A 12,795-nucleotide genomic window follows, 5' to 3' on the forward strand; every position below is an offset into this window, starting at 1 on the left:
ATGTCACAAAACAGTTACAATGATCATGCATCTTGCAAGAAATTTTTCATAAATTAAGCTTGTAGACTAAACTAGTGTTCTTTGCTGAAGGGCTTTCTACAGTCATGCAAGTTTTCTGGAAGAGGATTGCTTTTAGTAACAAAATTAAATTCAGTATTTTTTGCTTGAAGTCCAATACTGAAATGAATAAGCAAAATTATACTAAAACTGAAGATAGTTGTTATCAGATGAAGGATTTGGTTGAGACTGTACTTTGGCTGATAAAGGATTTGACTGAGACTTTATCAATAGCATCATGACTAAATATATGATTCACTGGGACAAAAATCTCAAAATTAGTGCTTGGAAATAACTAAGTAAAAATTTTTAGAATGCATTCATGAAATTAAAGCTTGATATAAAATTGTAAACTAGTGTGATTCTATACCACTGTAAGAAGCAGCTTAAAACCATACTACTTATTCAGACTTTATATAGTTGCAATACCCGGAAAATTTATGCTGAGTATTAGAAAAAATTACACAAACACATTATTATGAGCAAGGCAGGCTTCAGGTAAGTGTTATAATTAGAATGAAATGAAGTATGATAGGTAACCTTGAAATATATACCTGAAAATTTTGTACCACAGCTACTGAAAATTGTAATATAGTCCGAATATGTGTTGTGATATAATTAACATGTGAAATTTCTTCAAATAAAAAATATGCTGGGTGTTTGTTTAATTTTGTAACTGTATTTTTAGCCCTTTGAAAAAGATGCAAAGCCAATTCATATGTATCTTATATTTTGTTATTTTGATATCCTTTTAACCCTGTCAGAGTTATGGCCAGAAAATCCCGTACAGAAGGCTGTCTTCTATATTCATTATACAAGAAAATTTCTGCTAGCTGTTAAATGTATCTGATTTCGGTTTGGATGTATATTGGAAGAAAAGGAATCAAGGTATAAAAGGAGTCATTTTTTAATTAAAATCAATAAAATATCACTTATTCATTACATTTTGAGGAACTTTGAAATTTCAGGGCTAAACCTGTAACGCTCAGAGGGTTAAATGAGTAATATACATGAACAAAATCAAAGATGTAAAGAAAAATTTAAGCACAGATTTGAAGAGAATGAGGAAAGGAAGGCTGTTTATTTTTGTGCCAAAAATGAAATGTCTGATTTTTTTTTTTTTTTTTTTTTTTATATGTGTACCTGAAAGGTCAAAGGGGTACTTCTTTGTTTAGTAGTTTACTGATTTGTGTGTGATACGATCAGTAGCATTTAATATAAAAAGGTATTCTTCAGAAAGATGTGTACATATGGCTGAAAAATTAGTTCACCCTTTAAGAATTTTTATTTTTTGTTTTAGTGAGAAAGGTGATGCTCTCTCAACAGTTGTAACTGCACATAAATGCTATGTGCACAGCAAATAAGTTTTATGTTTTAAAATTTTCTCTTGTTTTGCATATTTAGAAGCAAGCAGTAATAAAAAAATATAATTTACATCCATATAAATTTGAATATATAGTATGTAGTAAATTCCAAAAAACAAAAATTGAACAAAATTGTGTACACTATTTATGCATTTTCATAAATAATTACCTTTCAAAAGGCAATTCCTGTTTACTTTTTAGCAATACTTTTTGTGTAATTTTCTTTGCTTAGTTGATATACTTAAGTTATTTTTGAATAAAATATTGCAAAATCCTTGGTATGATATTTTTGTAAGCTTTTGTAATTTATTTAAATCATTCAAAACATTTTATGGAAAAATTAAATATTTTGCATGACATTTTGCAGTGTCTTTCTTTGTATTGCAAAGAATCAAATAGTTAGCACTCAAGTCCATGTCTTAAAATTCTTTATTTTGTTTGTTCATATTGTTATTTAATTTTCAATTGCTGTGGTATGGTTCTCAGTCTGGAACATTCCATGTTATCTAATATATATATATATATATTTTCCTAGGAAAGTATCTTGATGCTTTCATTACTTTCATGGAACATATTTAGTATGTTTTATAGAAAAAATAGAATTAGTGATAATTTCTATGATTAAATAAACTGGCCTTTAGGAAGTTTTCTAAACAATTATAGATTTGATAGATTCGTGAACAGTTTTTATTGCTTCAGAAAATATAAATTTTTCACCAACCTAGTTAAAGGTCATAGGTTTCTCATCTAAACTCATATTGTTTCTGTCATTCTTTATATTAAATATACATAATTTATAATGTTAATTATAGATTGTTTATATTTATTATACATCTTTTAAATTTATGTGTTATAATGAATGTAAAATAAAGTGTAATATTTTCTTGATGGCAACTCAGTCTAATTTAGGCTTACATAGATTTGCATTGAAGTTTAAATGCTAATGAAGACTAAATGGAATATTATTTTATGCCTTTCACCACATCATTAAAAATGCTTTTGAGTATTGGTTTTTGACAAAAAAAAAGGGGGGGCGGGTTGTTTTGCTATGTATGTACCATTCTGCATTTAAGAAAAACATTCATGGAATATTATTTCCTTTATTTTTACAATATAACTCTTATAGATATTTTTATGTTGTCTCTGTTCCATGCTTTGATTATAACTGTTACTAAGTTTATACTGTTATTCAAATGCACAATTTTTCCATAACTGACTCTTAATTTTCTTAAAATCTTTGCATTTGACAGTTTGGCTCATACTGTATTTGTATGTGTACTTGCACAATACTAATATGTATTTTCCAAATTAAAATAAATATTATCAGCATGTAATTATATAGATATATACATCAACATTGTTTTCAGACTTGGAGAGGAGTCTGGCAAGGAAACGATATTGTAGCTAAAATTCTGAAACTCAGAGAACCAACTGCCCGAGTAACAAGAGATTTTAATGATGAGTACCCTCGATTACGTATTTTTTCACATCCAAATGTGCTACCTGTTATTGGTTGTTGCAGTAGTCCACCAAGTCATATTGTTATAAATCAGTACATGCCATTTGGATCACTTTATACAGTACTCCATGAAGGAACAGGTGTGGTATATTTATTTGCTTATTTGTACTTTTTAAATAATTGAAACTATCCCTAAGAATGTTATAAATTGATAGCAGATAAGAAAATATGTATATATATATATAGTTTTAAGAGGACTGACCTCTGAGAAAGGAGGTTTGTGCTAATATTATTTCAGTGTTCTCATTTGTCATTTTTACAAATTGCAGTTCATTTAAACTTCAAGTACCAGTCAATGCTTATATAATCATATAGTATTTTTAAGTAGTGTTAACATGTTGGTATGATGGTTTTATAAAAGATTTAAAATATTTTTCCCTTTAGTTCAGGATTCCCCCTCCCCTTTTCTCAAATTTTAGCTTGCATATGTACATAGATGTATTTCTTCTGTTTTCAAATCATTTGTTAATTTAATATTCTATTTTAGGTATTGTTGTTGATACAGTACAAGCTCTGAAATTTGCAATAGATATTTGCAGGGGAATGGCATTCTTGCATACACTTGACCCTTTGATCCCGAGATTTTATTTAAGTAGCAAACATGTTATGGTAAATAAAGTGTTTACTTTTTGAAAATGTATTTTCCTTTATTTTGTGACTAGTCTAAAGTCTTAATAAAGCCTGTCCTATATTTTATATAGAATACATCAGTGATGTAATATAATCAGTCAATTTCTTGTGAATAATATAATATTTACTCAAGACAGATTTCCAAACTGGTATTTTCTTCAAAAATGAGGTTGAACTGGAACTCAGGAAAGTAGTCATACCTGCTGTCGGCAAAAGTTTCATCATTAGGAAATGAATAAATGATAAACCTTTTTTTCAATATAAAAGAACAATCTGTCTAATATTTTACCAATAATTATAATCATATGCTGTGTGTTTCTCCTTTGATATATCATGTGCAAATGATGATCGCAGTTTAGTCGTATGCATAAAGCTGATGTAAAAGCGCTTGTTAAAAAAGCAAGTTTATTCAAGTTTTGTATGAATTTTTTTATTAACTTATTACTGTAAATAACTTGAATTATTATAGTTTTATTTTATATTCATGTTTAAAATTTCTTCAATGTAAAGGACTTTTTAGGATTTAAGGCTTGACTGTAATTTATATTCCTTGCAAAATGTGAATCTTGTTAAATATTTTAATCATGAATATTAATTAAAATGACGAGGTGTCTAGAATTACTCAGCAACAATGTGCATCTGTTCTCCAGAGAGTAACGGTTTTTCTTTAACAGCTTGTAGCTTTTAATTAATAATAATTTATATTTTATTAAAACAAATTGTAGTATTATAATACTGGACTTGTACAGTGTAGCCTTGCTTACTTAAGTCTTGCAAAGAAAAAACATTAACACTATTCACTTGAAACTTAAAATTGTTTCTGTCCTTCTAAAACTGTGAAGCATAATCATAGTGTACTATTGTGTTTTAAGTGTGAAAAGTATTTACCTGCAGTGCCATACGTTGTGTGAGTTTGTGTTGTTTGAATCTGGTAAAGCATACTATGTTATCTGCTTAAAGAAAGCAATGCCACTGTGGGGAAGGGGAAGTTTGAAAGGGAAACTGCTTATATTAACATTACACATGGGGGAAAACGTCCATGCAGCCAACTTATTCACTAAGATTTCCAACAATTCAATAAAAGTGTTTAAAATGAAAGAACTGTATCTGAAACAGAATGGAAATATTGCCTGTTATACAAAGCTCAGAGAGAAACTCGTGCAAGACTAATTTCATTTTTCTTAAATCTTCCACTCAACCTTATTTTCAGAGCAGATTAAAATCACCTTATTTATATCCACGCTCATTGCAAAAGTAAAACCTTATTTAGATGCAGGGGGGAAATTATAGCTATAAAGGGAATTATAGGGTCAGTGTTATAATAACCTCAACGTTGTTCTTAAGTCATTGTCACTTAAGTTATGATGCAGTAAAAATGCAAACAGAAAAGTTATCTGAAAACATTGAAGAAACCACAAGCAGGCTCTTGATGAATCAATTTCTGGAACCAAAATCATTATTATGGCTTGCAGGAAGTATCTTAGCCAATTAAAAAAAAAAAAAAAATGCTTTAGAAGAATTACTTTTACTGAAATATGTTGATAAGTCTAAAAAAGAAAGACTCTTGTACATAGTGTGAAAAAATATGTTTATTATTATTATTCCAGTGAAAAAATACTTATGTAGTTTCTACTGTTAAGGCACCTGCTATGGCAGATCGGTGTCAAGGTTTTGCTTTTCCTACATAATATCCTAATATATGCATTGCCTATTTTTTCATTCATAGACATCTTGTGTGGGAAGAGTCTTCTAAATTGAATAATTTTTAACAGTATGTGTAAACATTGTTAATAAAATCTGAGTAGATCTTTTACAATAGCATTTTTTTGCCAGATTATGTTAAAGAAAATGACAAGACAGCTAATCATCTATTATTGCATGCTGATGTTAGTTGGCTGTCAAGGGGTTACTGTTTTACAAGACTTATAGGTTTGTACAGGTCAACATGGGGTGTTTGAAAGATATGGATAATTCTTCGTATAGTAAGCTTCTGAGAGACCTCTTTGTTTTATGTGGGTTTGACCTATATTTAAAATTTAATGAGTCTTGAAGCATTTTGCAAGGTTAAAGGTATCCATTTTATTCAAGCCGAAACAGTCTTGTTTGTCTTCCAGAACTATTAAATTGTATTTATTAATATGAAATACAAATATTTTATAAACCAAAAAATAAATACATCCAAAAAATAAAACATATTGTTGAAGAGGATTTTGAGAAAGGTGTCAGCATTAGGTTTGTAGATTTGTGACATATTCAAATTCTTGATTGATTTTATATCCTTCTGGCTTCTGTATAAATGAAAATAAGCTTTTTTTGGAGGGGGAGGGTACCAAAGAGATTATTTACAAAGTTACTCAAAGTTAAAATATTCTTCCAAAATAAAGACTGTCAAAGTATTTTAGGAAAATAATTATTACTAAATATTAAAAATTTGTAATACCTTTTGTTTTAGTATTCTATAGTTCAAATATGATTCAAACTAGATTTAGTCTTGCCAATGCATTTATTACTAAAAGGCAACATGTTACAGTATGAAGAAAAAAGAAACTTATGATTAAAGCATACAGGCCCCAGTATAAATGACGCAGTAGAAAAACTACTTAAAACTTAATTTTATGTCAGTGTGAAAAATGTGATTTACTTCTGTTGAGATGCATTGTTGACACTTCAATATTTCATCATCAAGGGCTCATTCAGTAACATTTTCTTTGCAGCTCCATTCAGCCAAGAAAACATGAAATTTGAAGTTTCAAGAGGCATTATTATTTGATAAAGAACTGGTTTGAAAAATCTTGTTAAAATATAATGCATACTTTTTGAAAGGGGTATCAAATTTGTTAATGTAAAATTTCATTAAAATATGGTCAGAAACTTAATTTATATTATTATCACATACAAACAAAAGTAAAACTATTTGAAGCTTGCAATGTGACTCAAATTTTAATTTAATTTGTATGTTCAAAGCATATATATTTTTAACAGTAAATAGTAATACATAGTTTATCTTGTGAATTTGGTTGATCATGATGTCTGAGATGAAATTACATGATGAAAAAGCTGCTTTTTACATAATTTTGATTTTATTCTATTGAGAGGTATTATGAGTTTCTTATTATCTGAACAAAAATTCAAGTTTTTAGCTAAATGCTCATTCTTTATCTCGCTTTTGAATTGTTTGACATTCAGAAGCTGCTGATTTACAGTTTAGTTCACATAATATCCATAACAGAGCTTTGAGGTGGGTTTTCTCAGTTTGATGCAAGTTTTCAAAATGCCATCCCTTTCATATTTTGATTTTGTTGCTTATCTGCCTCCTTACAGTGCTGTCTGTTGGCGGCTGCCTGTCTGTATGATAGGCACAGCATGTCCTTGATCCATAGGATGAATATGCTTTTTAGTTTAATGTGCTTTTGATTGCAATAAAAACATTCCCACACCTGGAGTAACTTAGTCCCACCAGTTTATAGTTAGAAATTAAAATAGCAGCCAAATTATAAATAAAAATTATTGTCCATAGTGTAATATAGTAATAATCAGAAAAAGGAAAGAGTAACAAAGTAAGATAACATTTGCTAGATAGAATGGTTGCTACATATCAACAGTATCTCCATGACATTGCCAACCTTTTAGCACCATTTGGCCAGTGTTTACATTTAACAGGTTATCTGCAAAAGTACGACCTAAAAGTGGCAAGTTGCTTGATTAATTGAAATAGTTCTTTCAAATACAATTTATTAAATATTATATTAATTATTCTTATATAAGATCATTTCATAAAATAGATTTTAAGTATATTTAAAATCCAAATTTCATTGAGACTCTGGATCTTCATGGCACAATTAAAGTGGTGGTTGAGATAAAAATTTGTTAACTCCTGAAACAAATGTTACTGTTATAATCATTTTTATTTCAATTTATAATTAAGTGTTTCATTATTTTTTTAATATTGTGTGTAATGAGTATGTGCTTAATTATTGCAGTTTATTATGATGACTCCAAAATTAGGCATACACGTTTTTGTGTCCAATGTTGTTTCTAATAGTGGATTGAAAATAATTTTTTAAAAAAATTTTCTGGCTAAATGTTTAGCTATTCGATTATAAATTTTTTAAATTAATCAAGAATAATAATTTTAATATGGTTATTGAGAAGTTTCTAAGTATTTTAGTATATATTAATGTATCACTCCTTTTTGAACTAATTTTACCTCTAGAAAATTAAAAGGGGGGTATTACATTGTGCATACAGATTTCTGAGAAAAACACTTGAATGAGAAATCTAGAACACTAAAAATCACATATAAATACACATAGCAATATTACTATTTCAAAGAAATCATTTTTTAATTTCATTGGTTTAATGCCAGAATTTACATTTCTGTTTATGCATATGTTTTTTATTGTCATTCCTAAGTTTCAAAATCATATGCTGAAAAGGGTAGGGGGAGAAATAGGCAAGCTGATATGCTATCTACTCAAATTTTAAAATAAAAATGTACTTGCAAATCTTTTAAATTATCTGTAGTGTAAAAAATATATAGACTATTATAGACGTGAAAGCATTACATTCATTAATCAAAACGATTCTTTGAAAAATAAATATGTATTAAAATAAAAAATTCATTTGAATTTTGCCCTTTGTTCCTATCACCCCATATTGTAGCAGTTTCCGCCAAAGATAAACCCACATAACTGAATGAAGGGGATGTGAAAAAACAGCATTTTAAACATTTCTGTAGTGCACTTCATTTCAAACTACGTGCATGGTATAGTTATAATCAAGCGAATAATGCCACATTTATATATATTGTGTCCACAAAGTTTAAGTACCAAATTTATTTTAAAAGAGATCGCAAGGAAATAGTTTATGTTTAGCTATGTGGCCATATTTACTTTTGGATACTATAATAGCTTATGAACAAATTTTAGAACGGAAGAGGACTGCTATTGTCAGCATTTAGGCCCATTCCTACTAATACATTGTGGCTAATGTGATTTTCCATTTAACAAGCAAATTGACTCATATTTTGAGTTCCACTATGTTTGCGGTGACCAGGCAGACTGTTGAGCAATTCTTAATTCATAATGCAATTTTAGTTGTGCAATACAGAAATCAGATGAATAATAGAATTAGAAGCACTGATCATTGCCACAATAAGAAATATTTCTAAAAATTTTTATGAAGTTCAGAATTATGTGACATTACGAAACATGAAGAATCTTTGCATTAAATAGAAAAATTTTGACTTGAAAGTAATATTAGAAGGACAAGCTTATATAAAATTCAGCAGAACTGAGCATCAGGAAAATTTCTATATACTAGTTTTGTGTACATACAACTGCACTTAAAAGATTTTTTTTAAAAAAATTACTTTCTAAGTAAAATTTACCTTAAAGTTTTTTTTTTTTTTTTTAATCAAGCCTATTTTGGCATTAGCAGAAATTTCTTACAACAGCAGAGATGGTATGCATAAAAACTAACATTATAAATATTTCATTGGATAATAGGTAAAAAAATGTGTTTTTCTATTCATACATTGTAGAGTATATTTTTTTTAATTAATGTCATTCTATGTGAATTTCTAAAGTTATTTTTGTATATAGACATTTAGTATTTAACTGTGATTAATTTTTATGTGATGACATGCCTAAATAAGACATAACATTTCATTGTAGAACTAAGTACTCAATTTTCCATGAAAAATTAATTTAAGTATGAGAATGTGACCTTGAATTAAAATTTACAGTTAACAGCTGTTTGGGTTGGGAATTTGAGCCTTGGAGGATTATTTTTCAATTAACAGCTGATTGTTTTACTTGCTGCTTCATTTGCTTTATGTTCAAAGTCATGTCTAAGAACTTTTCCAACACTGCTATGAGGATTTTTGAAGATGTGTTAAATTAATGCAACTTAACATATGTCTGTGTATATCTTGGATCTTTTGTTCTATTTTGTTCTTATATTTATCTCAAGCAGTTCTGTTTTAGTTGCCAAAAACTGATTCTTAAATCATTGCAAACACTTTTGTGAATCCATTATTCAGTTTCCAATGTTTCCATTAAATAGAAGATGCATTTAGAGATGAAGTACAATTGAAGTGCTGTTGTGATAAAAAGCATCTGGGAAAGTCCACAAATTATAGCTGATGCATTAAAATTGAACATAAAATATAATCAGATGTGGTACATGTTGAAACAAGTTAAATACTAAGAAGAACATATCTAAATAAAAAATGTAGAAAAAGGATACTAAGTTGTTCTAACAATTTTACTCTTTATCTCAGAATTAAGGGCTTGGAGAATATGCAAGTCCTTGTCACAGTCAACTGCATGTATTGAAAAATATGATTGGAACAGTTTTGAAGTTTTCACTGTATTTTTAAAGAACCAGTTTTAAACGATTAAGTTCACTATTTTATTTATTAGCTATATACAAGCAAAATTAAAATTTTTTAATTAATTATGCATTATCAAATATTCAAAATGAAAAGTTTTTTTTTTTTTTTAATTCAGCATAAATGAAGATTTGTTTATAAAGTTTCAGACCATCAGATGTTTATCACAAATATTGCAGATGTACTGTTCTAAAAACAATTAGCATGCTTTTCCACTGTTTAAACAAATTCAAATATCCACTGTATTGGCATACAGTGACATTTGGCAGCAGTAAAATCTTTCCAGATGTACATGTATATATACCACAACTGTGGAGACACAAGTATTGGGAGGTTTTCACCCACTGAAGGACTGACTGCATGTGCAGTTTCAGCGGACAAAACTTTCCCTTCATGACACATAATTCCTTTGCCTGCAGCCACTGAGCTGATCATTTATGTTAAGAAACAGTTGAAGAGTGGTATTCCATATTTGTGCCAAATCGTGTAATTTGTTATAATGATTACAGGAAGAGCCTGTTGGTTTGTTTTGCAGGCTTACATCTACTGACCTAAACTTAGGAAATCAATACTGAATGAATTGTTTGGCAAACATTTCTTGCATAATGAGTCCTAGCTAACATGCTTCAGTGTTTCGTAAAGATAACATTGCTGTCATTGCATCATGAATTTTTGCATCTCGTGTCATTAAAAATTTACATAAACTTTTGCTTTCCTCTTAACAAACAGAACCTGCTGTATAAAACATACACTTCATTTGCAAGAACTTGGTCGTATTGTATTGCATAAAAGAAGAATAATAGCATTACTATAAAGCTGTCCTCTGCTGTGAAAGAAATATATATTTTTATTACTTGTAACAGGAAAATTTCCTAATTAGGGAAGGTTTAAGATCATTTTAGCATAAAAGTGTATGCCAAAATTAAATTACAAATTACTTCCTGTTAAAGTGAAATGTTTATTTCAGATAGATGATGATCTGACTGCACGAATAAACATGGCAGATGCAAAATTTTCTTTTCAAGAAAAAGGGAAAATGTATAACCCAGCATGGATGTCTCCTGAAGGTAATATATTGCATCTTTAATGTTCAGCTAGCTATTTTCTGTTTTGTACTAAAATCTTCACTGTGCATTTCAACTGCTGCCATATTATGCAGTAAAAATGTGAGTGCTTAAAACAGCTTATATGTTTGCATAACATAGTCAAATTAATATAATAATCTTCTACAAATGTGTAAGAGTTGAATATTCCAGTGTTTCACAAACCAGAAAGTTTTATTTAAAAAATTATTAACTAAAGCCTGTGCCTTGTCAGGTTCTAATTCTAGCCATAAGAATAGTTTTATTTTTTCCTTCTTTGCGGCCTAATTGGGCCAAGAATCTGTAAGACTGTTTAATTATAATTTCTGAGTTTCATCAGTAAGTACTATTTCAAGAAAAGCAATATTATTTTCAATTGTGTTGAAGGTGGGTACAGTAAAAAATACTGTTCCTAAATTAAGATTAATATTTAACTGAAATTTTAAGAACTAAGTTCTTTGAATAGTTGATCCTTTGCATTATTTGAAAATATTCATTAATTATGTCTTGTATAATGACTGTAGCTTTTCACTGCCAACATCTGAGCAGATAAGATACCATAGCCAAGTAGTTATTACATTCTGTGCTATCAGCGGCTGAGCGGTAAAGTTGCCAAACACTGGTAGTTCGGTCCGAGGTTTGAATCCCGTGAACGGGCTGGCTGCATAGGTGTTTTCGTGGTTTTCCCCATGTGTAACATGTAACAGTTTCTCTTAGAAAGTCCTCCACGAAGGCAACCCTCCCCTTAGGCAGATAGCCCTCGAGGCTTTGTGTAATTAAATAACCTAGCCTAACCATTCTGTGCTATCAAGTATTTACATCAAATGGGAAATTAAGTAAATGAAGTGTTGAAATATATATCAGTGTTATTTCATAGTATGAAATAATACCTTGTGCTACCATATGTACCACAAAATTATATTTAATATTTTTTTCTGAATTATGAAATATTTTGATAGGATTTTTTGCTCTGCATCTCAAGCTGAGTCCATCCCCTGTAGCAGTATTTAATAATTTTTATCTAGACCTTATTTGTTAGCTGTAAGCTTTTATATCAGAAATTTATGGGGGCATATCTACATCATCTATGTAAACGTTTATTCATTAACCTAAATATAGAAATTTGGGTATCTGGATTGATTCCAATAATTGTGTTATTCATAGACATCTGTATGAGGGGATAAAGTACTTGCTGCCCAGCAGAATTAAGTAAATTTAATCTACTTGTGAGCTTTCTTAAATAGTTAAATAAAAATTTACTGATGTAATTATTTGTTCCCCCTGCACACACACACACATTTGTTCTTTTCCCTGACAAGGCAATCGATCCACTGAGGCAGTTAGCATATATCAGCCAGGTAGCTCTGCTGACAGAATTAATTAGTTTCATTTCCTCTATTACAAACTCAGGGTTATGTCTGGAACAGTGGCAAGTAAACCGATGTACTTCAGTTCTTTTTAAAAGTGTGGGGATGCATGACGAGTGGCTAATTTAGCCATGAAAGAAGGGTGCAATGCAGGTAAGAGCAAGTTCAGTTTCCACATGTGCGAAATGGATAGATATGACTTAAATATTGTTAAAGAGCTTTTAGAAAATTAGCAACTAATGTGTTCTGGAAATAATTCTAATACAGATACAAGATGTGACTGAGTTACGTGGATATGCTTGGCACAATCAGCTATATAATACATTTAATGTGACAGATTAAGTAAGGCAATAAACACAATTATTCAAAGTTAGAGTACATG

The 12,795-nt window shown here is 29.4% G+C and overlaps 1 protein-coding gene across 1 annotated transcript in view; it reads left to right on the forward strand.

Annotated features, from left to right (window-relative positions):
- Ilk (integrin linked kinase) overlaps window positions 1-12,795 on the forward strand; it is a 45,077-nt gene that overhangs the window by 26,940 nt on the left and 5,342 nt on the right. The window contains exons 7-9 of the mRNA XM_035377564.2: window positions 2,789-3,020; window positions 3,428-3,549; window positions 10,932-11,031. Of these exons, the coding sequence (XP_035233455.1) occupies window positions 2,789-3,020; window positions 3,428-3,549; window positions 10,932-11,031 (454 nt within the window). The remainder of the gene's footprint in view (window positions 1-2,788; window positions 3,021-3,427; window positions 3,550-10,931; window positions 11,032-12,795) is intronic.

The sequence above is a fragment of the Stegodyphus dumicola genome, chromosome X1, assembly GCF_044657685.1.
Source record: "Stegodyphus dumicola isolate Sdum_Otavi_A_Nest chromosome X1, ASM4465768v1".
In the NCBI taxonomy this organism is placed as follows: domain Eukaryota; kingdom Metazoa; phylum Arthropoda; class Arachnida; order Araneae; family Eresidae; genus Stegodyphus; species Stegodyphus dumicola.